Here is a 26,295-nt window from a genome sequence, read left to right as displayed (position 1 = left end):
AGAGGAGGTACACGTAGAACAGCCGAGCCATCTGGAAGGGGCCCATGAAAGTGGTAGAGCAGAATTTGCCATGGATGCTTTCCTTCCTGCTTTCTGGAAAATCACCCTTCAGAATCTTCCAAACCCTAAAGAAGTAGTTGTCAGAAGGGGGCCCTAAAGGTCAGAAGACCCCTGTTTCATGGAAGGAAGCAAGGGTTGGACAGGGGGCCTAATGCCCTGATATCAGCCCCAGCTAGAGCTTCACAGGCAGGATTCAGGGGAACCTCAAACTCAGTCTCTTTGTTGGTCAGGTCTCCTCCTTCAAGGACTGCATCCTGATTCATATCTACAATGGGGTCTACACTGGAATCTTGGGTGTGCAAATCAGAAGCATTATTTAAATTACCCCATTTGAAACTGAGCAGAGTATGGACAATCCTGACCAGTCTATATTCTTTCCTCCAAAATTCTGCTTCCTGGAATCCAGTCAAAGGAAGAAGTTGGAACTCCAACACATACAGATAAAAAGACACGGATCCACTTGTGTGGCACCCATCATGAATGAAACTCAGACACGGCCCAGTGGTGATATTACTCACACCACCTTAATAGACAGCAATGTTTCATTTGAATATTTAGAAATAATTGTTGACAAGACAGAGAAAGGGACAAGACACCAATTCTGGAATGTGTGGGTGGAACAAAGGCTTTCTCAGGCAGTGGCTGGAGGCCAGCTGGAAGCCCAGAAGAGAGGGAAAGGTCCTAGGCTCACATGATACCATTTCAAAACTGTGTCCCCAGATGAAACATAAGAAAGATTTTGCTGTAAGAATGTTGAATTTTTATGAATTTGCTTTTGAAATTATCTGGCTATAAACAACTCACTCTCAAAACTCAAGACCACAGGGCAGTCATAAAGTATCTCAGGGTTTTGTGCAAAGAAGAAAAAACTTTAAAAAAAAAAAGATTTTATTTATTTATTCATGATAGACATAGAGAGGCAGAGACACAGGAAGAGGGAGAAGCAGGCTCCATGCCGGGAGCCCCACGCAGGACTCGATCCCTGGACTCCAGGATCACGCCCTGGGCCAAAGGCAGGCACCGAACCACTGAGCCACCCAGGGATCCCCAGAAAAACCTATTTTGTGAACTTTTGTTTAGATGGATGAAGCCCTTCTAAATACTTAAGGGATGATGAAGACAGCATCATATTATTATGTTCTGAGGTAGCCATGTTCAGTAAGTTGGCTTTTGCTGCTTTCCTTTCTCATTTTTCACCTTTGGTGGGGCTCCTGGGCAGCCCTGGGGGCTCCCTGCCAGGCTTGGCCCACCCTGTGGAAGAGCCTAGGAAAAGCCCAACCTGAGAGCACTGTCTGCTAACTAGTCTGAAGTACTAATTTTAAATCTCTGTAAAGAAAAGAAAAAATAAATCGCTGTAAAGAAAAACAAGTGAGGGACGCGTGGGTGGCTTACTGGTCCTGATCCCAGGGTCCTGGGACTGAGCCCCCCCCACCCCGCACGGTGGGGCTTCCTGCTTCTCTCTCTCCCTCTGCCCCTCCCCTGCTTGTGCTCTCAACTAAATAAATTGTATCTTTAAAAAGAAAAAAGAAAGTTGGCCTGGTTGGCCTGGATTTCCTGGCCCATCCCTCCAAGTCAAGGCCGGCCCAGTGGTCCCCAGGGGAATTAGAGGCCAGTGTACGTGTGCGCACACACACCCCCGTCTGGGCCGCGGTGGTGGGTTCCGGGGCGCTGTGGCCCGGCACCAGGCCTCGCCCCCAGTTCCGGGGCGGCGGCAGGGGAGCTCAGGTGCTCAGAAGTCCGAGAAGCCGGGCCCCAGGCGCGGCGGCGGCTCTGGAGGCGTCACTTCCGGCGCGTCGCTTCCGGTCGGTGGCATCCGTCCTCCCCCGGCCCGGCGGTCGCGTAGAGCGGGGCGGAGGGACGATGGCCGCCCCATGGTGAGGCGCTGCCCGCCCGGCCTCCGCTGCCTACGGGACAGAAGGGTCTGCTCGGGGCTTCCCGGCGCACGCGAAACGGCCCCGCCCGCGCCTCAGCCGTGTGCAGAGCCCTCGGGGCGTCGCAGCCCGCCCACCCCGACCCCAAGGCCGCGATCCGCGCGCCCCGTCTGTACCCGGACGCCGCGCTCTCCGGCCCGCGGCCCGCAGCCCACCTTAAATGCTGCGCGCCCTTAAGGCCCCGCCGTGGGGCGGGGTCGCCCCGTGTGTGGAGGGCGCCGCGCCCCCCGCCCGCCGTGCCCGGGGAGCTCGGCCCTCCCCAGAGTCCGGCGGCCCGGTCCTCGAGGCCGGCCGGTGAGCAGGCCCCGAGGCCCCGGGGTGGGCGCGCGTCGTCCAGGCTCGCGGGCGGAGGCCCCGGGCGTGTGCGCCCGGATGCGCACGGAGACCCCGCGCCGCTGTGGTCCCGCGGCCCCGCTGCGACCGGTGGGTGGAGGGGCCCGGCGGGCGCCCCGGAGCCCCGCATCCCCCTCTGCAGAGCAGGGCCCGGAACGCGGGGGGCCGCTCTGGCCGCGGGGAGCCCCCAGGCTGGGTCATTGTCTCGGGGTGGTGGCCAGTCGGCCCGGAAAACGCTCAATAAAAGAAGCGGTCAGGTTGCCTCCAGTAGCTGCCGCACGCGCTGCGGCCCTAAGCCCGGCCGTCCGGCTCCCGGCCCCCTCCTCTGAGAAGCCCCCTGGCCCACCCCAGCGCCCTCGCCCGGCCCCGCCCGCCTCCTCCCACGCGCTTGCTCCGCCCACCTCCAGCGGTAGCCTCGCTGGCCCGAGGGCGCGCCCGCCCTTCCTGGCCGCCGGGGCCCAGCGGGGTGGGGGCAGCGCTGGGGGCACGGCCTAGAGCGGAGCCGGGTGGCCGATGCTGCGTCCGCCCTGGGGCCCGCTGTGCCGTCGCGCACGAATGTCCTGCCGCGGGAAGCTGACCGCCGTGCAGTGGCCGAGATGCCAGGCTGCCCAAGACCGTCCGTGAGTCGGGCTCCGGCGACGCCGCTGGGTGTACCGGCCGCGGCCACCAGGCCCCCTGCCCCGCGTCGCTCACTGCTGCTGTGAAGGGGGAGCCTGCTTAGACGTGCCGTCTTTGTTCAGTGGCTTCTTTAAAGTTTGGCTTTTTTAATGGAGTGGAATGTACTTTACCGAAAATATTTGAATTTGCAAGTAACATTTTAAAGCAGAATGAAAGCGTATTAAACAGCATGAGAATGGGCATTAAGAGCGGAATAGAAAGGATTTTAGATGAGACAAATCCACTTGCAATGTAAACAAATTACAAAGTGTAGAGAAGCAAACCAGGATTTTAATGAACGTGGGACTACGCCTGTCAGAGTTGCCGGTTCCTCTGAATCTTGTGTGCTTCTTAAATTGGGGCACATCGTGCAAAGGTCTAAGAACTCTGCTCTCACTTTATGACAATTTTTTTTTTTTTCAAAACTTGTCGAGCTACATTATGTCACCTCGGTAATAGGCCAGTGTTTATTATATACATACTCCATTGGATACTCAGATAGTGTTCAGCTTTTCAGTGATAAAAACAAGACTATCTGTCTATTCCGGTAGGTACAAAGGGCCAGCATGACCTTTGTTAAATTGTTTCTTTAGGACAGATTTCTCAGAGATGAAGTTATTTATTTATTTATTTATTTATTTATTTAGATTTATTTTTTCATGAGAGACACAGAGAGAGAGGCAGACAGGCAGAGGGAGAAGCAGGCTCCATGCAGGGAGCCCGATGTGGGACTCAATCCCAGAACTCCATGATCACGACCTGAGCCAAGGGCAGATGCTCCACCACTGAGCCACCCAGGTGCCCCTCCAAAAATGGAATTTTTAAATTATAGTGTATAAAACTTGTAGACTTTCAGTAAATTTTATCTAAAATGCCCTGCTGACAATTTGAACCAATCTAGATTTCCTTACCATGTGTTTGAGAACATCTTGAGTTGTTTGTTCTAGAACAGGAATTTTTATTCTCAGGCTGATGAGCCTTGGAATTTAGGACTCTGCAAAATTGGCTGGGGAAACATCAATGTCTTTATTTTCAGCAACCTCCAGCCGAACGTTTCTTCAGTGGTGAATGTTCCACGGTGACACTAGCAGGTAGCAGCAGCAGAGCCCAGGCCCCTTCCTGTCCCTGAGCCCCTCACTACAAAAGTTGAACAGAGTTCCAGTCCCCCTACCTCCCCACACCTGTTTAGGACATGTTAGGTAGTGGGGCACTTAAAGTCAAGATGTCATGTGTGCACATTCTGAGGACAGCTCTGGGCAGGAGAGCAGTCAAGAGCTGCTCCCTGGATGAGTAAAGATGATTTATTAGCCACCTACTCCATGCTGGTCAGAAAACGTTATGCCTTAGTTCTTGTTTGTGATACTATCTGAGAGGGAGATCACTCAGACCTTTATCACCAGTGACATGGGGGTAGCCAATGCTCCACCCTGTTTCCAGGCAGACTTGAAATCTACTGTTGGCTCTTAAAGCCAATTCTTTCTTGTCAGATGAAGGCCGCTGACCTTTAGTTTTTGCAGGACAAGAATTGCTTCTCTCTGAAAGCAACTTGAATCACATGGTCCAAGAAAGAAGAGGCTGTGGAAACACGGGAGCTGGAGTCCAGGAAGGCATTTGTGACCCCACCAGGACTTTGGTGAGTGTGACCCTTTGAGCTCAGGACCATCTGGCCTGCAGCTTTTCGTGTGTGCTGCCCAGCATTGGATCCTGGAGCAGCTGTACCGTTCCAAGCTTAAACTCCGGGCTAACGGCTGATTATAAACCTGATTTCATTTGATCCATGTTGAGACCTTTGTGTCATCTCCATTTGTATATTGCTATATGTTACTCGTTTTTACTGTTGTCTGATGTCACATTGTATGAAAATTCCCTGCCTGACGTGTCCGTCCTCCTGTGAATAGATAGCTGGGTTTCTGCTGCAGATGCTCTTACTGGTGTCTTGTGGTGCACACGGGCTGGACTATCCGCAGGGGATGTTCTTTAGGATGCAGTGGTTTGCAGGATCATGGTGTAGGCTGCCCGGTGGTGATTATCTAATTGTACCCTCCCTTCTACATCAGTCTGTTGATTTTGTAGTGGAAGGAAGAGCTTTCTTCTCTAACCCATTTATCACTGGATGTTTGGGTACTTGTTTTATTCGGTAGGTTCTAACCTTGCGCCATCATTATTGACTTTCTCTTTCACACTGCCCCTGGATCTCTCTGGAGAATATTCTGTTCAGAAGGTACACGGGTGGGTTCTTTGTCTGCTGTCTTCACTGTGACTATGTCATTTATTTGGTTTGTGGTTTGGTTCACCTCTGTTTGTATCGCACTTCAGAAATTTTATTGAGTTGGGTTATTTTTGTTTTTTAAGCATGTAGAACATTAATATAGTTCCAGAAGTCATAACTGTCTGAACAGATGTATTTGAGAACTGTTGTCTGCTCATATTCCCTCTCCGATCCCCTTCCTGCCCTGTCACCAGTCTCCTTGGGCTTGGGCTTATCTTCCTCACGTTTATTGTTGTTCAATGTGATTTTATTTTATTTTTAAAAGATTTTATTTATTTATTCATGAGAGACAGAGAGAGAGAGAGGCAGAGACACAGGGAAAAGTAGGCTCCATGTAGGAAACCCGATGCGGGACTTGATCCCAGGACTCCAGGATCACGCTGAGTCAAAGGCAGACACTCAACCACTGAGCCACCCAGGCATCCCTTATTTATTTATTTTTAGTCATCTCTACACCAGTGTGGGGCTCAAACTCATTACCCTGAAACCAAGAGCCACACAATCCCTGACCAAGCTAGCTGAGCACCCCTGCTTCATCTCTTTAAATTGCTTGTCTTCCCTGGTTTTCTCTGCTGGAACTTTCATGCTTATTTTTTTTTTAAGATTTTATTTATTTTTTCATGTGAGAGAGAGAGAGAGAGGCAGAGACATAGGCAAAGGGACAAGCAGGCTTCATGCAGGAAGCCCTATGTGGGACTCGATCCCGGGTCTCCAGGATCACGCCCTGGGCTGAAGGCAGGCCCTCCACCATCGAGCTACCCAGGCGTCCCTTTCATGCTTATTTTTTCTCCATACTTGGGTTACCGTCACTGTATTATTTTGATTTCAGTCTCTGTGCTGCATTCCAGATAATTTCCTCAGACATTTTTCGTTTCTTCGAACGCAGTAACTTTTTTCAGCTCTGTCGTGTCTGTGTAACCCATTAATTGAGATGTTTTGTATTTCAGATTTTTCAAACTTATTTTGAGGAACTTGTAGACTTACAGAAGAAACAACTGTACCTGCTCTTCTCCCAGCTCCCCTCCTGATGTCCTCCATGACTTCAGTGAGATTTACTAAGTATTACCGGTGCATTGTTCCCATCTAAATATCCATACAAAACTACCACTTAACCTGCAGACTGTGTTCAACTATGGCCAGCTTGCCACTGACATCCGTTCTCTGGTGTGCGCTCCTGTCTGGGTGCTATCCCACATTGCATTCAGTGGCTGTGTTCCAGTGGTCTTTGCCGGTTCTTGACTTCTTGACTTTGTGACCTGAGGACTTTTGGGTTTGTCTGACATATTTTCTCGACTAGATTTTCGGTCATGTGTCTGTGGCATGAAAACCACAGCAGTGCCAGGTTCTCCTTTAGTGCCTTGGATCAGGACAAACATGATGTCTCTCTGTCTCTAGTGATTTCAGCTTTGGGCGATGTCTGCCAGTGTCTTGGGCTAAAAAGTCATGCCTCTCCCCTCTGATTAAATAGCACCTGAAAGGGAGCAGTTTGGATGCAAACACATCCTTTTTTCAGCCCTGCAATCGGGCGACTCCTCTCTGGACATTCATCCCTCCTGGCATCTTGGGTGCATGGTGTCCTGTCACTCTGCTGCCCTTGGCTTGTCTGCGCCTCCCTGGAGCGCCAGGCAACTGCCCCTCCCCCACTGGCAGCCCTTCTCAGCAGGTAATCTTTGATCTTTGATCCCTATCCATTGATCTTCAGGCCTGAACTGAGCAGGATTTTCTCCAGAGCTAATTGCTTCTCCTGGCACCAGACTACGGGTGTGACTGGGAGCAGGACCCAGAGAGCAGGTCCAGGTTCATGGCCCACCTGCCTCAAGTACCCCCGGCTGCTACTAGGGGATCCTGTCCTGAGTTGGAGCTTCCTCAGAGCCTCTGGTGAGATTTCGCTTCTGCTATCCTACACCTGATTTCCAAAGGCCCTTTTTGATGACATCTCCCTGTGGCTGGGTGCTTCGTGTCTCTGGTACCCCCCTTCCTGGGACCTGCTACCTCCTCCTCTGGCCTCCTTCCAGCCCCTTCCTCTAGTTCCTTGTCTTGCTCTTCTCCCAGCTGCATTCTCTGTCCAGGCCTCTCCTGGGGGTCATGATTTCCATACTCAAAATCTGTCCTTTGCCTGTTGAATCTTTCAGAGAAGAGTCTCCTGGTCTCCTGCCTGTCCTCTCTGTGATCTTCAGTCCCTGCTTTCTCTGCAGACCAAGGCCTATTTCCACCCCCTAACCCCAGTCCCTGGAGGAGTCTGAGTGCTGTCACTCTCCTGGCTGAGCCCCTTGACATTCTTGCTTTCTTGCTTCTCTCCCCAACCTCCATGGGCTTCTATCTCACCAAACAAAGCAAGGAAGCAGTTGGGAATCCTGGTGTGACTGATAAGTCTTGATGTGAAGGATAGAGGCAGACCCAGTGTCTGTCATGCTTTGGACGGCTCCAGACCTGGTTTTCATATTTGGACTTGGTGTGGGAACCATGCACACTTGGAGGGCTCCTGCCCCTCAGTTACTCTGGCTGGACATGAGGCCGGGGATCTGCCTGTCTCTGTGCCCGGTTGTCACGTTGGCTCATCACTGGGCTGGGTAGGCTGCCTGTGAAGATGTTGATGGTCACGGGAAGATTGTTCACTGGAAGGTGAGCATTTCTTGGTGGCCCAAGCATCTATCCTGGGCTTCCTGAGCCCTGTTATGGACATGGGGGATGGGAGCAACTGGTGTGGTGGCTGCTGGGGCCCCAGCACCTGATGGTAGCCTCTGTGTGTATGGGAGGAAGGGAAAGTGCAACCTCTCGCACACAGGAAGAGGAAGCTCCCAGGCACCAAGGAGCAGATGGTGAGGGTAGCCACCCCCAGTTACCAAGAGAGGCCCTCACCCTCTGAAGGTGGGTCTACAGGGCTGGACAGCAAGCTTCAGATCTGGGGATCTGGGGGCGGGCAGGCAAATTAGGTCTGCTAGAAGGTGCTGTGAGCCCTGCCTTCCCCTCACCATACAGCTTCCCTGCTTGGTTCTCACCAATGGGCTCTGGCCTGAACAAGCATGGAAGCATGGTGTCAGCAGCTGCTGGGGCTTGGGAACCCTTCCAGTAGCACCTGGAAGATGCTACTCCTGTTGACGAGAGCTCTTCAAGGTGCATGGGGCTCTTTTCCACATGGAAATCTTGAGCTTATAGAAGAGTTTAGAAAATAGTATGCTGCCTCCCTACACACCTGCATGCCCTTTGCTTTCCCTCGAGTCCCATCCTTGCCGTCTCCCCCACCCCATGAACCTGAACCTGAGTTCCCTGCTCCCCACTCTTTTTCAGAACCTTTTCTATCTTCATTTCAAAATAATATTGGGGTTTTGGCATGTTTAACAGCCTTATGGGGAAACATGTTGAATATTTGCTTCTACTGCTTGGTCTTATCATTTCAGACCTCCAGCAGCTTTAAGATTTCCTTATTGGCTCTCATGGCAGATCCCCACATCCAGCTGCTATAGGCCTTGGCCTCACAGATGTGCTATGATCTGTTTCTGCCGCAGTAGACATTTAGGCTGTGTTTTGCTACTAACAAAAATGCTAGGGGCACTTGAGGTGCTCAGTCAGCTAAGCCTCCGACTCCTGATTTCAGCTCAGGTTATGACCTCGAGGTCCTGGGATGAGCCCAGCATTGGGCTTCATGCTCTGCGAGGAGTATGTTTCTCCCTCTCCCTCTGCCCCTCCCCCACCATGTGCTTGCATTCTCTCTCAAATAAATAAACCTTAGAAAAAAGTAAAGAAAGAAAGAAATGCTACATTAAACCCCATCCCCAGGCAAAGATGTGAGCATGCTTGAAGGGCTCATGGATCCCCTAGAACCACCAGCTCTGTCTCTACAGCCAGCCTCAGCCATGCACCCTGTGGGTCATCTCTTCTTTTATTGTTTCTTGCCATTCGCAGAGACTCTTGAAGGGTCACATCCACACCAATTAGGTCTGGAACCTGCTTGCATTTGTGCTGCTGGGTGTTTTCAGCCTGGAACATTTAGTGACGGAACCCACAGAGCACCTCAATAACCCTGAACAAAACTGTGGGACTGGGCTGGAGAAGAGGAGGCAGAACAGGGGCACTGCAGTGGAGCTGGGCATTGTCAGTGTCCTGAGACGTTGAGGAGCTCGTGCTCAAGAGGAGGCTCAAGAGGAGCTCGTGCTCAAGAGGAGCCCATGGAAGGAAGGGCCAGGCACACCCCATAGGGACCAGGTCACACATTCTGGGAAGGCTGTTCTGGTACAGCCACAGTTGGGATGCATGTAGGCAGCCTGGGCTAGATGCGGGTGCTTGCTGGGGCCTGTGGTGCTGAGATTATGGTGGACAGAAGGACCGACATTGGGGGTCAAGGCATGGTCGGGGGAGGATGGCCGAGTCTCTGGTGCCACCTGTGCCTGGGGGATAGGAACCAACTTTTGGACGTGGGGAAAATGAGTCTTAGGTTTGGGGCACCTGCCACCTGGGTGGCTCAGTGGTTGAGCACCTGCCTTTGGCTCAGTAGTGATCCTGGGGTCCTGGGATCGAGTCCTGCATCAGGCCCCTTGTGGGGAGCCTGCTTCTCTCTCTGTCTGTGTCTCTGTCTCTTTCTGTGTGTCTCATGAATAAATCAATAAAATTGTTAAAAACATGGGACACCTGGGTGGACACCGGTTGAGCATCTGCCTTTGACTCAGGGCGCGATCCCGGAGTCCTGGGATCAAGTCCCACATCAGGTTTCCGGCATGAAGCCTGCTTCTCCCTCGGCCTATCTCTCTGCCTCTCTCTCTCTCTGTCTCTCATGAATAAATAAATTTAAAAAATAAAATCTTTAAAAAAATTGTTAAAAACAAAACAATCCAAAGTCTTAAGCTTGAGGAGCTTTTGGGCACTTGTCTGCAGATGAACATCAGAGGGCAGCCCAGGTGACTCAGCGGTTTAGCGCCACCTTCAGCCCAGGGCCTGATCCTGGAGACCCAGGATAGAGTCCCACATCAGGCTCCCTGCATGGAGCCTGCTTCTCCCTCTGCCTGTGTCTCTGCACCTCTCTCTCTCTCTCTCTGTGTATCTCTCATGAATAAATAAAATCTTAAAAAAAAAAGATGAACAGCAGAGCAGCAGAGCGGGCAGGCTGAGCTGCCAAGGGAGGTCCTGCTGGAGGTGCCAGCCTACAAGAGAGGAGCTGCCAAGCCCCTGCTAGTGGTGCAGCCAGCTTAGCACCTGGATGCCTCATGCTACACCGTGGAGTCAGGGATGCAGTGTGATGGAGATTCTTTTTTTTTTTAAACATTTTTTTAAAATTTTTATTTATTTATGATAGTCACAGAGAGAGAGAGAGAGAGGCAGAGACACAGGCAGATGGAGAAGCAGGCTCCATGCACCGGGAGCCCAACGTGGGATTCGATCCGGGGTCTCCAGGATCACGCCCTGGGCCAAAGGCAGGCGCCAAGCCGCTGTGCCACCCAGGGATCCCTGGAGATCTTTTAGATGTATCATGGGCAAGAGGAAGCCCACAGACGTCAGAAGCTGTGGGAACAGGAGGCTTGCTGGGGACTCAGGTTTGAAGTCACTGGGGAAGGAGGTGGAACTCTGGCCCTCCTGAGATGGGGGCAGGCAGTTGTCACAGAGGACTTGCCTGGCCTCCATGGGAGAAGCTGGATCTGACTAAGCCTGTGATCTTAGGAAAGAGGACGGAGGCTCACTTGAGAAGCTGCTACCACAGGTCTGAGACCAGTCGCTAGGGGTTTGGTATGCTGCAGGTTTTGTCTAGAAAGTAGACACTTTTAGGACATGTGACAGAGGCGGACCCCAAACCCTCACCCTGGGCCCAGGGCAGACAGTGGCCCCACACAACGTGATCTGCTAGAAGTGATTGTCATGTGACCCCCGGGGCTGGAGCCCACTGACACACAGAGAATCAGGGTGGTGCTGCTAAGGTCTCGGGTAAGGAACTGTCAGAGAACATAGAACAGAAGATGTAAGAAGGAACCAAAAGATCAGGAAAGAACAAAACACAGGGGCCCCCTAGCCAGCCTGGTTGAAAGAGCATACGACTCCTGATCCTGAGACCATGAGTTTGAGCCCTATGTTAGGTGTCGAGATTACTGTAAAAAAAAAAATTTTTTTTTTAGTTAAAAAAGAACAAGATACTGTGAGAAAAATGATCAATTTCAGGTGGAAACAAATAAAACTGGTTAATATATGAACAGTCAGGGTGCCTGGGTAGCTCAGCAGTTGAGCACCTGTCTTCTGCTCACTTCATTGTCCCAGGGTCCTGGGATCGAGTCTCATATCGGGCTCCCCAGGGGAAGCCTGCTTCTGTCTCTGCCTGTGTCTCTGCCTCTCTCTGTGTCTCTCATGAATAAATAAATAAAATCTTTAAAAATATATGTGTATATGAACAGTCAGGTAAGGGCACGGGAGAGCAGCAAGGGTATCCATTTGGCACCAAGACCCACCGGCGGCCTGGGTGTGGCCTCTCCTCTGGGAACCAGTGGAAAGGTGTGCAGCCCCTGGGGTGGCCTCAGGAGCCTGGAGGTTCGGCGGCCTGCAGGGGGGCATCCTGGGGTCTGCAGACAGCGGGCAGGTGGGGAAGGGCAGCTGGTGGAGGCTGTGGTTCTCAGCACCTCAGGCAGTGGAGATGGTTGCCGTTGGGGTCCTTGCTCCCAGCACAGGATGCTTTCACACAGATGTGAAAAGAAAGCCAAAATTCCACGTTTGCAGTTACTCAATTGGTGGTTACAACTTTTGAGGATGTTAAGATGTTCACAGTGAGTACTGCGCTTTCCTTATGGCTTGGGAGGGCAAGTCACGGTCCATGCTCTGTCCCTGCAGGTCCTCACCCCAGAATCAGCCTGACTCATGCCCTTGGCCTTGAGGAGACAAGCATGTCGGCCTCAGCCAAATCACTGGCACTGGCAGAGCTGGTCCCTGGCCCCGAGGACAAGCCCAAGGGGAGGCCGCTCCTTGCCTGGGGGTCTCTCTTTGGCCACCGCAGTGAGAAGATTGTTTTCACCAGGGGCGAGGGAGCCCCTGAGGAGAATGTGCTCACCATAACCATCACGGAGACCACGGTCATAGAGTCGGACCTGGGCGTGTGGAGCTCACGGGCTCTGCTGTACCTCACGCTGTGGTTCTTCTTCAGCTTCTGTACCCTTTTTCTCAACAAGTACATCCTGTCCTTGCTAGAAGGGGAGCCCAGCATGCTAGGTAGGTAACACAGGGCCCACCTTCCAGGCTCCTGGGACTTGCAGGGCAGGGCTGGTTACATGAATTGGTCCTTGGGAAGGAGGGGCTATGGGTCGGGGTGTCGGATGTGTCTGGGGTGCAGAACCGCATGCTCCGTCTGCCTACACTATAGGAAGGAAGTTCACACGCTCTCCTCTCCCTCCTTCAGGTGCGGTGCAGATGTTATCAACTACGTTCATTGGATGCATTAAAATATTTGTTCCTTGCTGTTTATATCAACACAAAACCCGCCTTTCTTATCCACCCAATTTCATTATGATCATGCTGTTTGTGGGTCTAATGAGGTAAGGAATCTGATGTTCCAGTTGTGTGTTGCATGGAATGTCTTGGCCTCGCTAGGAGTGGGAGGCCAGTGGACTGACTCTACAACCACGTGATCACAGGCATGTTTCTGTTGTGGACTTTATGTAGTCATAAGAGCTGTCTGGATTTTAGGACAACAAATGTATTGGTTTTGTGGATCTGAACACGATCAGATTTCTTTCTGGAAGTCATGAATCTAATTTAATAATGTTTTGAGAGTGACGCCCCTCATCTCAATGGGCCCGCCACTCTGGGGACATGGAGCAGCACCCCACAGTTTGCAGGGGTGCACCTAGGACTCCCCAGGGGAAGCAAGGAGGGGGGTGGGCAGCTGGATCCTCTGTCCCACTGACACTTTTTGGCTTATTTTTAGGTTTGCAACAGTGGTTTTGGGTCTGGTCAGCCTGAAAAACGTGGCAGTTTCATTTGCTGAGACAGTGAAGAGCTCTGCTCCCATTTTCACTGTGATTATGTCCCGGATGATCCTGGGGGAGTACACGGGTGAGTGTTCCTCTGGCCCCAGCGCCTCTTCCCCCTTGGGTAGGGGGTTCTTTCAGCAACAGCATAGTGCTGGGGCTCACCTCTCCAAGGTGGACGGTTCACGTTTTGTGAACATGCCCTGGTGTAGGGAGTCTCCCACCACAATCTGCAGTCTATGTGGGGCCTGTCAGGGGGACACCCAGCAGAGCCTTGGACTCTATCCCAGGGCCCTGAGCATGCCCACACCCATGGATACCTCCCAACTGCAAAAGCAAATCCTTCCTGAGGGCAAAACGGCACTTGTAGCCTCCTCTGGGTTTTCACACATACAGTCCATCATGAAACAGACATTTTTGGCGGGCTGGAGGACAAGACCACATGCTAGAGAACCGAGGCAGGGCTCACAGGCAGAGTGCTCAACATGCCAGGTTCCCTTCCTCCAGCTCTCAGCCTGGCAACTGCATAGGCCTGGGGGCTGCTTCTCAGTGTGCTGGTGGCTCCCTAAAGACCTGGGTCTGAACAGCACTGTCCTGTGCCAGGAGGTGGCCATTGTCTCCAAAGGTCAGAGTGGAACTCTAACATGGAAGGCTCTTTCCCTCGTCTACTTTGAATTTCACAGTAAACTAAATAGTATCTGAAATTGAAGCAACCAGAGGCCCAGTATCCTGTTTCCAAAGTGAGTGCTGTTCCGTCCTGCTCAATGGACATTTTTTTAACAAAGATTTTTTTTTTAAGATTTTATTTATTTATTCATGAGAGACACAGAGAGAGGCAGAGACACGGGCAGAGGGAGAAGCAGGCTCCTATGAAGAGCCCAATGTGGGACTCGATCCCAGGACCCCGGGATCACGCCCTGAACCAAAGGCAGACACTCAATCACTGAGCCACCCAGGTGCCCCTCAATGACATTTTTAACCTTTTGTGTCGAGTTTGTTCCTTGGATTTCAGAATGAGGCAGAGAAGTAATCTCCACATAGATTGCAGATTGTGGTGGGGAACTCCGTACACCAGGCCATGAAACTGCCCCCACCCCTAGCTCCCCCTTTTGGACAGACTGGTCTGGAGACTGCTTGTCCACCCTCCTCATTCTCAAGCGAATTTCTGTGATGCCCGGCCAGGCAGGGCTCAGGGTCCCCCGGCTTATGCATCTTGCCTGTGGACCCAGCAGACACACCTCATGGAGAAAGGCCTCACAAGGCTACAGGCCTGGGAGATGGTGGCGAGCTTATTGCGGGTATGGATGTTGATGTGTTGTAATTTCCCTCCAGTGTAAAGACTCGGAAGCTGCTTGTTTTTGAATGAAAGTGGAATTAGCAGCTTCCATGAGGGGTATGAAGACGGCCTTGGTGCCCAGAAGAGATTTTGCAGCAGGAATACTGACCACCACATCTCTTTTGTGTATTTTGTCCTTTTTAGGGCTGCTGGTCAATCTCTCCCTCATCCCTGTCATGGGAGGCCTGGCACTGTGCACGGCCACAGAGATAAGCTTCAATGTCCTGGGGTTTTCGGCTGCATTGTCCACTAACATCATGGACTGGTGAGTCAGGAAGAGCATGGGGACACATGGTGTGATCGGGATGGTGGACATTTAAGTTCAGATTAACCCAGAATTACATCTCACAGTTCAAAGCTGGACACATCTGATGCTGCCTTTTCCTAAATACCAAACGCCTCATATCCCAATAAGGTAACCTTTTCTCAAAAAAAAAAAAAAAAAAAAAAACAACAACTAGAATTTGACAACATGTGGTCTTAATATTAAAAAGACTCATTAAAAAAAAATAAAAAATAAAAAAATAAAAAATAAAAAGACTCATTGCAGGGACATGGTTAACTAACAAATGCCAAATGCCCTTGTGGGGAAATGCCTCTACGTTCAGCTAAACAAAGGGGAAGAGGCCGTCCGATGCCTAGAACAAAGGGGCACTTTCTGGTCCTTGCCAGGGCCATGAGAGGCCGTGCCCACCGGGGCAGCCAGTGTCAAGTGCCAGACGAAAAGCACCACCTGGGAGGTTCCTTGTCCTGCAGCAGAAGGGGACATATGTTACGTTCTCGGTTGCTCTTTGGATTCTTGAGAGCAGCCATTCTGTATCCTGTATAGGCCATGGTGATGAGGTCCACGCTGAAGCCATGGCTAGCCCTACTCTTTGAGAAGTAGTGATGGCTTCTAGGTCTCCTGTTTCTGGGAAAGAGAGGAAACAGCCACATGGGTGTTTATTATTGCCTTTCCTGTTTAAGTCAGACAGGCTCGCCCTGAGGTTTTCAATACTAGGGCCAAGTGAAAATTTAAAAGTCACCTTTAATTTCATTTTTGACATTTAGATGTATTTCCTTCCGGCTTTTTCCCCCTGTGTTTGTAGCTCCTAGAAATCTAATACAGCCTCATCATGCATTCGGCCTGTGCCTGGCTCTGCTCCCTCTGTGTGGTCCTGTGAGCATCCCATACTGGCACCAGGGGCTCTCAGAAACCTGGGCCTTATGACTGCCTCCTGCAAATTAGTGACTCCTTGTCTACATGTGCAGGGAGTGTCTCTTCACATGAGCTCCATTGGAGTTTCTGACGCTGTGCAGGGTAAATGCCCACCAGAGAGACAGAGCCTGTGAGCATCCACAAGGGCCCTTGAGCCATGCTGCCAGGGTTGCCCACAAGATTGTTTTGATTTCTAGTTCCTTAGTGAGGGCTTTAGTCTTTTCTGGTCCTCAATGAAGTTTTTTGCATCAAAACAAAATGAAACAAACCTTTGCTTCTAGAGTCCAGAGAACAGAGTCCCTAGGGGAAGTGACAAGCCCTTTGGTTCCTGAGGAAGCTAAGCGCTGTTTCATTTTCTCGTTGGCCACATGTGTATTTCCCCTGTGGTTTGTCTGTTCCATTCAGGAATTTTGTCCATTGTTTTTTCACTGGTGTCTTCATGAGCTTAGACTGTTTTGTTCACTTTCTTCCACGTGTTGAGTCCTCAGGTGGCCCAGCCTGTGGCAGTTACTGATTTTGGGGGACTCTTGGCTCAAGGTGAGGTTTTATGCAGCACTTAGGTCAGGATTCTCTGACCCCTAAGATCTGGGTGACCTCAGGCACATCACTCAATCTCTGAGTACCTCAGTTTACCCTTCTGTAAAAGGGGCCATTCATGGAGTCCCCCTCACAGTGAAACAACACCCAGGATATCTCCAGCATGGCCTGGCTCCTAGCAGACATGCAGGGCCATCATTGCTTAGGAGGAGGCAGACACGAGGTCCCTTTGAGGTCCACGCTAACTTCTTGCATCGCCAGCTAACCTCTTCTTTTCTTTATTCTAGTTTGCAAAACGTTTTTTCAAAAAAACTCCTGAGCGGGGACAAATACAGGTTCTCGTAAGTATTGTTAGCCCATGAAACTCCCCAACTTTTAAGACTGAGAGGACCTTTTGGCCCTTTGGGCTTTCAGAATCCACGTAGACCTGACACTTTTCCTGCTTGGGCTTAAATGGCTTTTAAAACTACTTTGTGGAGGGGGTGCTTGGCTGGCCCAGTCAGAGGAGCAGGCGACTGTTGGTTGCAGGGTGTGAGTTTGAGCCCCATGTTGGGTGCAGAGATTACTAAAAGAAAAAAGAAAAGAAACTTTGAAGAATAAATAAATAAAAGTACTTTGCGGAAACTTGGAAGAAAAACCCCATCTGTTTCCAGCTGCCTTTTAATCTGCGATAGCCACGCAGACTGGCCATCACACACAGGCCCTCCCTGTCCCCCAGGACAAAACAAACTTATCACGCACTGGGTACTCTAGAGCTGCCTGCTGGAGGCCTGGCCTCTGCCATGGAGAGAGGCCCTCAGGTCCCTGTGTTGCCCCTGCAGGGCGGCAGAGCTGCAGTTCTACACCAGTGCCGCAGCCGTGGCCATGCTGGTTCCCGCCTGGATCTTCTTTATGGTGAGTGTCAGGACACCACCTGGCGCCTGGGCTGCTGTTTACCTGTAGTGATAGTGACTTGGGAGCAGGATGCTTTAACTTTCCAGGTCATGTGGATAGCTCCTTGGTGTCATGGCTTTGCTGCATCATTCACAAAGTTTCAGCAATGTGCCCTTGAGGCAAAGGCAGAGAAAGTGGAAGCCAAACCTTGTACGGGTCTCTGACATGGGCTTGTGCATGTAGAGGCCAATCTGTAGCTGTGGGAGTTTCCTGAAATTTTTGTGTGAGGGTTTCTAGACTTGTTTATTTCTATTTTTTTTTTTTATTTATGATAGTCACAGAGAGAGAGAGAGAGAGAGGCAGAGACATAGGCAGAGGGAGAAGCAGGCTCCATGCACCGAGAGCCCGACGTGGAATTCGATCCCGGGTCTCCAGGATCGTGCCCTGGGCCAAAGGCAGGTGCTAAACCGCTGCGCCACCCAGGGATCCCTGTTTATTTCCATTTTAAAATAACATGTGCAAAAAAAAATAAATAAATAAAATAAAATAACATGTGCCTAGCTATAGAGCAATGAACGGGCAGGAGTATATAAACAAGAAAGTCTGTCTCCTGATCTCTCCTGGACCCACTCCTTCCTACAAAGTTCCCTTCCAGACCTGTCTATATGGCTAGAAACATACTCAAATATACATGTATGTAATATGATTCCACTAGTGTTATAAAAGTATATATATATGCAGATCTTTTTTTTTTTTTAAACACAAACAGAACTGGGCTGTTTTATCCTTTGTGCTCCGAAGTGTGGCTGTGCCCTGATTTGTCACTGCCCCATCAACAGACACCTGACTGCTTGGTGTATTTCATACAGAACAAGGAGTTTCTTGTGTTATGTCGTTAGCAGATGAGATTGTTTCTGTAGGATACATTTTTGGAATTGGAACAATTTATTGAAAGAATGTGCATACCTGAAAATATTTTTATTGTGGTAAAATGTACATAAACATAAAATTCACCATTCCAACCATTTTAAAGTGTACATCAAATATGTCCACATCGTCGTATAATCACCATCACCATCTGTTTGTAGACTTTCACCGTGTCCCCATGAAACAGTAGCTTCCCATTTCCCTCGTGGGGGAGGCGAGACTCTGCTTGTCCCTGTTAGGGTCCCTGGTGGGGCCATTAAGCGGGGACGAGCCCCCAGACTGATTTAACATAAGCTTCACATGACACGGGGGCCCCGAGGAATCCGAGATCCAGAGGAGGGGCACAGCAAGCCTGTGTGCTCATCTGCAGGCTGAGCAGGGAGAGAGGACTGCAGGAGGGCGGTGGCATGCTGGCTGCAGGCAGATGGGGACAACATTAGCAGGGCCCGCCCAACTCTCCGTCTCTGGCAGTGAGTGTATGTATATCTTTCCTCCCACTGCATGGGCGTCCTCCACGGGGTCCTGTCTCCTGCTTCTCGGGGAGAAAAAGGGAGGTCAGAGCCCTTCTTGCTCTTGCTGGGTTTTTTTTTTCCTCTTGCTGTTTTTTAAGGGTCTTCAGACCAAAGTAATCCTGATGCCAAAGTGGCATATTTGAGTTCTGAGCTCCTTCACCCCCGGCCTAGCCTCCAGCACCTACACTGTAGTTGGATCCGTAGGATACAAGTCCTTCAGACAAGTAGAATCCTGTGGGATTTGTCCTCTGGGGACTGGCTTATGGCACTGAGCATGTTGTCCTCAAGGACCATCCACGTAGCAGGTGTCAGCACTTCCTTCATTTTTTCTTTTTAAGATTTTATTTATTCATGAGAGACACACAGAGAGAGGCAGAGACACAAGCAGAGGGAGAAGCAGGCTTCATGCAGGAAGCCCAATGTGGGACTTGATCCCGGGACTCCAGGATCATGCCCTGAGCCAAAGGCAGACGCTCATCTACTGAGCCATCCAGGTGTTCTCAGCACTTCCTTCTTTTTAAGACTGAGGACCATTCCCTGTGTTGTTGGGCCATGTTCTGTTTGTCCACCCATCAATGGATACCTGGGTTGCTTCCACATTTTGGCTCTGGTGAAAAGTCCTGCTGTGAATGTGAGCATGCAAATAAGACACTGCTTAGTTCTTTTGGGCTTATATCCAGAAGTAGGGTTGCTGGTTTTTGCAGTAGTTCTCTGTTTAACTTTTTGAAGACCCCAAACTGTTTTCCAAAGTAGCAGCACCATGTTACCTTCCTGCCAACAGTGCACGAGGGCTCCAACTGCCCTACAATCTTGCCTGCACTTGTCATTTCTGTTCTTTCAGTTTTGGTGGTAGCCATCCTAATGGGTGTGAGATAGTCTTCTGTTGTGCTGTTGGTTTTTATTTCCCCGATGATCAGTGATGTCAAGCACCTTCTCGTGTGCTTATTGGCCATGTGTATATGCATGTTTAGAATGTTGGTAGATGCTGTTGGGTTGTCACCCCAGAAGGCTATTTTCAGAGCACTCCTCAACAACAGTTTACCCAGATTACTAGGTACCTGTAACCCCACTCTTTTCTGTGGGTGAGCAGTGAAAGGAAGACTGGCACCAGCAGAGCATTGTTTTTGTTCTGGCACATAGGACTTGCCAGTGATCGGCAGAAGTGGGAAGAGCTTCAGTTACAGCCAGGATGTCGTGTTGTTGCTGCTGATGGATGGTGTTCTGTTCCACCTACAGAGTGTCACGGCCTATGCCCTCATGGGTAAAATTTCCCCTGTGACTTTCAGGTAAGCATAGTAGCTTCCCGAGAGATGAAACATGTCCAGGTAATTTGCAAAGAACAAGGATTTATTTTATTTTATTTTATTTTGGGATCCCTGGGTGGCGCAGCGGTTTGGCGCCTGCCTTTGGCCCAGGGCGCAATCCTGGAGACCCGGGATCAAATCCCACATCGGGCTCCTGGTGCATGGAGCCTGCTTCTCCCTCTGCCTGTGTCTCTGCCTCTCTCTCTCTCTCTCTGTGACTATCATAAATAAATTTAAAAAAATATTTTATTTTATTTTTAATTTTTTTAAGAACAAGAATTTAAATCCAGGTATTGTTATAAAAGGTATTTGTGATTGTCAGATGCTGAAGTGAGGGTCGTGGCCTCAATTTGTGATCACTAGGTTGTGCTGTTTTGGTGCTATTTGAAATACAGCGAAGCACGTGACATAAATCTTTAGGGAACCTGCTTCCACAAGGAGTCTACACATTAGCATGGAAACTGTCCAGAGTGGTTCGAATATTTTCTGTCTGGACTAGCATGTCAGTACAACTACCTGTGATGCTGGAATGTTCTTCTTCCAGCTTCTCAGCGGGGGAGCCATGAGCACCTGTGGTGTGGTGAATGCAGTAAGCAACTGAATTCTTTTTTTTTTTTTTAAGATTTTATTTATTTATTTATTTATTTATTTATTTATTTATTTATTTATTTATTTGAGAGAGAGAGAGCACGCAAGCGAATAAGCAGAGGGAACAGTAGGAACACCTGGGTGGCTCAGCGGTTAAGCCTCTGCATGTGGCTCAGGGTGTGATCCTGGGGTCCCAGGATCAATTCCCATATCGGGCTCCCTGCATGAAGCCTGCTTCTCCCTCTGTCTATGTTTCTGCCTCTCTGTCTGTGTCTCTCATGAATAAATAAATAAAATCTTCAAAAAAAAAAAAAAAAAGCAGGGGGAATAGTAGAGGAGAGGCAGAGGGAGAAGCAAGAGTCCTTGCTGAGCAGAGAGCCAAGTATGAGGCTTGATCCCAGGACCCTGTGGTCATGACCGGAGCCAAAGTCAGATGCTTAACTGACTGAACCAGCCAGGTGCCCCAAGGAACTGAATTCCTAATTTTATCTATGGCTCCCATATGGCAATCTTAGGCTCCCATATTGGAGGCATAGCCCTGGAAACTGAGAGGTGAGCCAATGGCCTCACCGGCTTCTCTTCATTTTTGTAACTGGAAGCGTTTAATGAAAGCACCATTTCAAGACTGCAGTTTTAAGTAACAAGCAGAAAAGCATGTGCTCATGTCACCGGTGGGCCTAGAAACTAACCTCAGCAGCTTTGGCCACATCATGTCTTGAAAGTCAGTGGGGCCTTTTTTTTTTTTTTTTTTAAACTTCTGATTCTGAACTGGTGGCAGAGAAGTGGAAGTATCTGCAGTTGTGAAGACCTTGGTGGGCTGGCTTGAATTGCACTGCTCGAAAGCCTCACTCATCAGGCTTCGCCGGTCAGACCTCTGTCTCCCTGTGGCCTTTCTGGGGCAGCTCTCACTCCTCCCTACTCACATTGGTCTGGCCTGGGTCAGTGCAGCAGCTGTCTGGTGCACCAGTCACGTTCTGCATTCTGGAGGTCCAGGCCTGGAGCCAGTGCTGTGCCCTGACCTGGGACTCAGGTAGTCCTCTTGTTTCCTGGGTCCTGAGTGGGAAAGGTCTGCAAGAATGTTGATTTTTATGTTCTCCTGAAGCCCATGGCAGTAACTGTCTCTGTCACAAGTCCTAGTAACCATTTGGGGCCAGGAATTATTTCCAAATATCCCAAAACTTTTTCAGCAATTGTTAGTGATAGTTCAAAAAAGGGCAAAAAGCAGAAAACCAATTCTTTTTACAGAAGATAGCTTTTTTGTGTATTTCATTCATATCATAAGAGCAATACTTAACTCATGATAGGAAGTTTGGAAAAATACAAAAAGTAAAGCATAAGTAGTCCACAATTCCCAGACACAAGCACTGTTAACAGTTCAATGTATTTCATATTAACTTCATTTTTATAGGGTCTTTGCCTTACTCGCACGGTGCTATTTTCACTGATCAGACAGTCTCCTTGAGAGGCTGGGTGTTGTCCCTGTGGCCTCTCTGGGGCAATTCCAGCTCCTCCTGGCCCATGTTGGTCTTGCCCTTGTAGTAAGGGCACTATAGCCATCTGCAGAGGCCTCTTGTTCTTTTTTTTTTTAATTTTTATTTATTTATGATAGTCACAGAGAGAGAGAGAGAGGCAGAGACACAGGCAGAGGGAGAAGCAGGCTCCATGCACCGGGAGCCCGACGTGGGACTCGATCCCGGGTCTCCGGGATCGCGCCCTGGGCCAAAGGCAGGCGCTAAACCGCTGCGCCACCCAGGGATCCCAGTCCTCTTGTTCTTTAGACAGCAAGCTGAACTATTTAGGGGCAAATGTTTACTTAAAAGTATTTCAAAAAAAAAAAAGGTATCTCGGGGCAGCCCAAATGGCTCAGCAGTTTAGCGCCACCTTCGGTCCAGGGCGTGATCCTAGAGACCAGGGATCAAGTCCCACATCGGCTCCCTGCATGGAGCCTGCTTCTCCCTCGGCCTGTGTCTGCCTTTCTCTCTCTCTCTCTCTCTCTCTCTTTCTCTCTCTCTCATGAATAAATAAATAAAATCTTTAAAAAATAAAAATAAAAAAATAAAAGTTCAGTCTCAGAAAAGGATGAAGCATATAAAACAAAATATTTAGTCTAGATGATGGGAATATGGCTGTTCATTATAACCCGTCCCTGCTTCTGTTTGACACCTTTCCCAATAAAAAGAAAGGAGGAGGGAGCCAGCAAGGCTGTGCAGGTGGGTGGGCAGGTGGGTCAAACCCAGGCCGTAACCCCCTGTCATTGCAGTGTCGCCAGCACCGTGAAGCACGCCTTGTCCATTTGGCTCAGTATTATAGTGTTCGGCAACAGAGTCACCAGCCTGTCAGCCATCGGCACCATCCTCGTGACAGCTGGTGTCCTGCTCTACAACAAAGCCAAGCAGCGCCAGCGGGAGGCCATGCAGAGCCTGGCAGTGGCCACCAGCCGGACACCAGAGGATGAAGGGGAGCCACTGACCTCCAAGGACCCCAGACCACACCACTGAACTCTGGAAGCCTCGGCAGGTGCCCAGGGCCCCGAGGCGCCGCCCACTGCTGCTGTCCTCCTCGCTGACACGGACATCCAGCCTCCTGGGCCAGTGGGGTGCAGGAGGCCGAGGGATGTGCCGCCTTCCCTGCTCCTTTCTTGGGTTTTCAGTGAAAACCAATGGGAACTAGAACAGGGATCCCAAATGTCAGCTTCCTGGGGTGGAGACCAGAGCCAGCTGCTGCTGAGCCATGGCCACGTAATGTGAAAACCCCCTCCTGCTGACCTTGTGGTGAGCACAACTGGCTTCTGCACGCTCTCACTAGCATGCAGAGCTGGCTGCAGCGAGCCCAGGTCCTAGTTCCTCTGTGGGTAACAGCCACAGCTGCCAACATGCACCATTCCTGCTGCTTGGTGCTTGCCATTGGAGGCCAGTGAAGGCATGCCCTGCCCTTCCACCATCTGGGGAGACTGCCCTGCTGATACAGGCCAAGGTGCCCCCTGCCTGGGTTGGAGGCCACAGCAGCTAAGTGACCACAGAGTCAGGAAAGAATGGAAAGGGAACAGAAGGGCACAGTAATAAGGGTCCCTGCTGCTGACAGCAGGCTGTTGGGCCCTTGCCTTCCTGCCCTCCCACCCAAGGTGTTCTCTCCACCCCAAAACTCCCAACATCCACTACCACTTAGGGAAAGGCCACTTGTGGAAGGGAAGGTGCCCCGCCCCTTCCAGGGTCTCTGCTGCACTAGGCCCCCTACCTCCTGAGGGTCCCAACCCTTACCTGTGGCAGGCCTTCAGTCAGGGACCCCTAATGTAGTGATTGCTGGTTCCAGAGGTGGAGGACAGACATGTGGCATTTACTCAGGACAGGGATATACCGACATTCCTTTTTGTTTTTTGGGCCCCTGTGTGTAACCTAGAGGTGCTCCTGCCATCACCCAGCTAGTCAGGGCCCACACCATACTTTGTCTTGTGGACAAGGGTGTTAAAGGTTTCCCTCATGAATGAATGAACAGTGAAGTGCTGGGAAGAATATTTGGAGTGTTCACAGTTTTTGTCACACTGCACTGAAAATGACAGTGAAGTTTTTAAAGAAGGAAGCAGATGGCTTCTGGAAGGCATCCCCCACGGCAGGTAACCCACACTGAACCTGCCGCCTGGCTTGGCCTGCTTCCCACCTCCCAGAACAGACAGTCCACCACACTGGGTATCTGAGTCCTCTGTTGAGTTCAGGCTCCTACCCTCTTCACTCTGTTCATCTCACATCCTGGTGGGATTTCTGATTGAGGCGCAGTCTGCTACCAGCCAGGCTTTGCAACCTCTCCATGGTGCCAAGCTCAAGCACTGGGGCATGTCACCTGCAGCCTGACTTCAAGGACGGAGGACAGAGGACATAGTCTCTGAGTCCTGCCCCCACTGAGTGAACCAGCCAACACGAGTGCCTCAGGCACTAATGGCTCCCTCATCTGATTTCCTCTCCCTGTTGTTCACGTCCTTGGCTCCCATCATCTCTTCTCTGGTTTTCCAGTTGGCTTCTCGACTGGAAAATGTAAAAATAGGCCCTCCTAGAGATCAATCTCTTGGACACAAAGAGCAATAATCACGTCTCATTAACTTCTGCCTACTTGAAAAAGCTTGCCATGATGATGGGTTAAAATTAGACCTTTAAAACTACAACCTTTTTTTTTTTAATCAATGCCCATATTTTCCACCAAAAACAAATAAAAAACTACAACCTTTTTATGAAGTTGACTTCCTGTGTCTAGAGGACAGGCAGGTGTGTGCTCGCCTACATACCAAGCTTACCTCCACCATGAAGCTGTTTCTAATGAGACTTTCCCCAGGTTTCTATCCCCTTTCCTCTCTGCTTCCTTCAAAAACAACAGCAAAGCGGACTCGCTGGAGGTAGCTGGGGTGGCAGGATGTGCGTGGATCTGTGAGGACCAGGGGAAAGCACAGCTTCCACAGGGCCCTGCCCCTGCCCTTCGAGAATGTGGCTTCCATGGCCAGCTACTGATGCGATGTGAGCAGAGATCACATCTGTGGTCGGTCATCCTGTTGCAAGATGATTTCTGTTGCCTCTCTCATGGATGTGGTTATTTGAGTGTAACCAGATGGGCAGCACCTGCTTCTGAGCCTCATGAGAGACCTGGGTCCAAGTCTCCTATGGAACCAACCACCCTGCACGTCACCTGCCCTGTCTCCTCTCACAAGTGGCTGTCTGCTAGTTTTGATTTTCCAGATTCTTGGATCAGAAACAAAATGAAGATTTTTTTCTAAAGTATTACCAAACGAGGTAATTTCCAACAAAACTGCTTTTGAGACATTGCCTCAGAACACAAGCTATGGTCAGCGCTGCCCTCACCTGAGGCTTATGTTCCTTCTTCCATTGACTGGTCTCCGCCCTGAAGCCATCCACATCCTGCATGTCCAGGACAGTCCTGCCAGGAGACAAAACCCATGGCCTGTCTTGGCCATTTGTTGAATGAATGTATAGACATATGTTTTTTATTAGCTCTATGTAGTAGTGTTTATAGTATGTTCTTATTGAACCATTGAAGACATGCTTGTATCAACATTGACACTGGGTGTCATCACTTACTTGGTCATTTCCTACTATGTCTATGGTTGTTGTCTGTGCCTTTGCAAAAAAACACTTCAAACAGGTCTCAAGTCAGGTTATGTGCTACCTACATCGCTATCTAGAGATGTACATATGTCTGGCTTTCAATGAAACTTCCACTGAAGAGCATAAAAAATTAAAAAAAATCCAAGTCATTATTTCCCGTATATCAGCATTAAAATAATCTGCCCTGGGAAGCTGAGAAGATTCTTGCACAATCCAAAATGTGTCTTTAATTTGAGAAAAATATACATGGTGAATCAGAAACGGTCACATGCTGCACAAAAAACATCGGCCAAGTGCAGTTGTGCTTGTAACCTCCCCTGAAAATGCTCTTCCCAGAACCAGTGGATTCTGGGCAGGCCAATAGGGTTGACATGTGTACCACGGGGGTTTTTACATCCGAGTGATGTGCTTTCCCAAGGCCTGAAAGTATTTTCATGATTTCCCTGGGTTTGAATAATTAAACAAGGATATTATTGCAGATAAAAATCTTTTTTTGCCTTTGACCAACATCATACTAAGGCCTTCATTCTTTCACAAAATCTGTACATGCTCTGGTTGGGTCCTCTTCATTTCCTTAGTTTATAAAAAAGAATGCCCCAGCTACCCTGGTGAATCTGCCTGTTTCCCTCTGTCCTGGCTGAGGAGCCAAGAGCAGGGGTGAGCTTGTGCTAACGACCCTGCTGCTTGGTTGAAACCTTTCGACTTTGCTGTCTCCGAAGAATTTCTTCCAG

The 26,295-nt window shown here is 50.0% G+C and overlaps 1 protein-coding gene across 34 annotated transcripts; it reads left to right on the top strand.

The window, feature by feature from the left end:
- Positions 1–1,636: 1,636 nt before the first annotated feature.
- On the top strand, positions 1,637–25,716 carry SLC35E2B (solute carrier family 35 member E2B). Of its 34 annotated transcripts, none has more exons than XM_072730994.1 (13): positions 1,886–1,934; positions 4,018–4,072; positions 4,499–4,614; positions 6,198–6,295; positions 6,953–7,128; positions 12,052–12,426; positions 12,614–12,749; positions 13,142–13,269; positions 14,665–14,785; positions 16,543–16,596; positions 17,077–17,149; positions 19,708–19,853; positions 22,720–25,716. In XM_072730994.1, the coding sequence occupies exons 6-13, from the start codon at positions 12,105–12,107 to the stop codon at positions 22,955–22,957; spliced, it is 1,218 nt and encodes a 405-aa protein (XP_072587095.1). In that variant the 5' UTR covers positions 1,886–1,934; positions 4,018–4,072; positions 4,499–4,614; positions 6,198–6,295; positions 6,953–7,128; positions 12,052–12,104; the 3' UTR covers positions 22,958–25,716. The 34 variants fall into 34 exon arrangements, with proteins under 34 accessions (XP_025862923.1, XP_072587108.1, XP_072587091.1 ...); XM_072730984.1 differs by lacking the exon at positions 1,886–1,934 and adding an exon at positions 2,756–3,528; XM_072730991.1 differs by lacking the exon at positions 1,886–1,934 and adding an exon at positions 2,769–2,944.
- Positions 25,717–26,295: the final 579 nt, after the last annotated feature.

The sequence above is a fragment of the Vulpes vulpes genome, chromosome 12 (genome assembly GCF_048418805.1).
Source record: "Vulpes vulpes isolate BD-2025 chromosome 12, VulVul3, whole genome shotgun sequence".
Lineage (NCBI taxonomy): Eukaryota > Metazoa > Chordata > Mammalia > Carnivora > Canidae > Vulpes > Vulpes vulpes.
The sequence above is the reverse complement of the archived record's forward strand: the minus strand, read 5'-3'. Positions and strand labels throughout refer to the sequence as shown.

What these genes read in the sequence shown, in the direction of transcription:
- SLC35E2B (XM_026007138.2), top strand. Translation starts at nt 12,105, where the DNA reads ATGTCGGCCTCAGCCAAATCACTGGCACTGGCAGAGCTGGTCCCTGGC. An exon ending in GATCCTGGGGGAGTACACGG is followed by an intron (nt 13,270 to 14,664) that starts GTGAGTGTTCCT and finishes TGTCCTTTTTAG; the next exon opens with GGCTGCTGGTCAATCTCTCC. An exon ending in GGGGACAAATACAGGTTCTC is followed by an intron (nt 16,597 to 17,076) that starts GTAAGTATTGTT and finishes TTGCCCCTGCAG; the next exon opens with GGCGGCAGAGCTGCAGTTCT.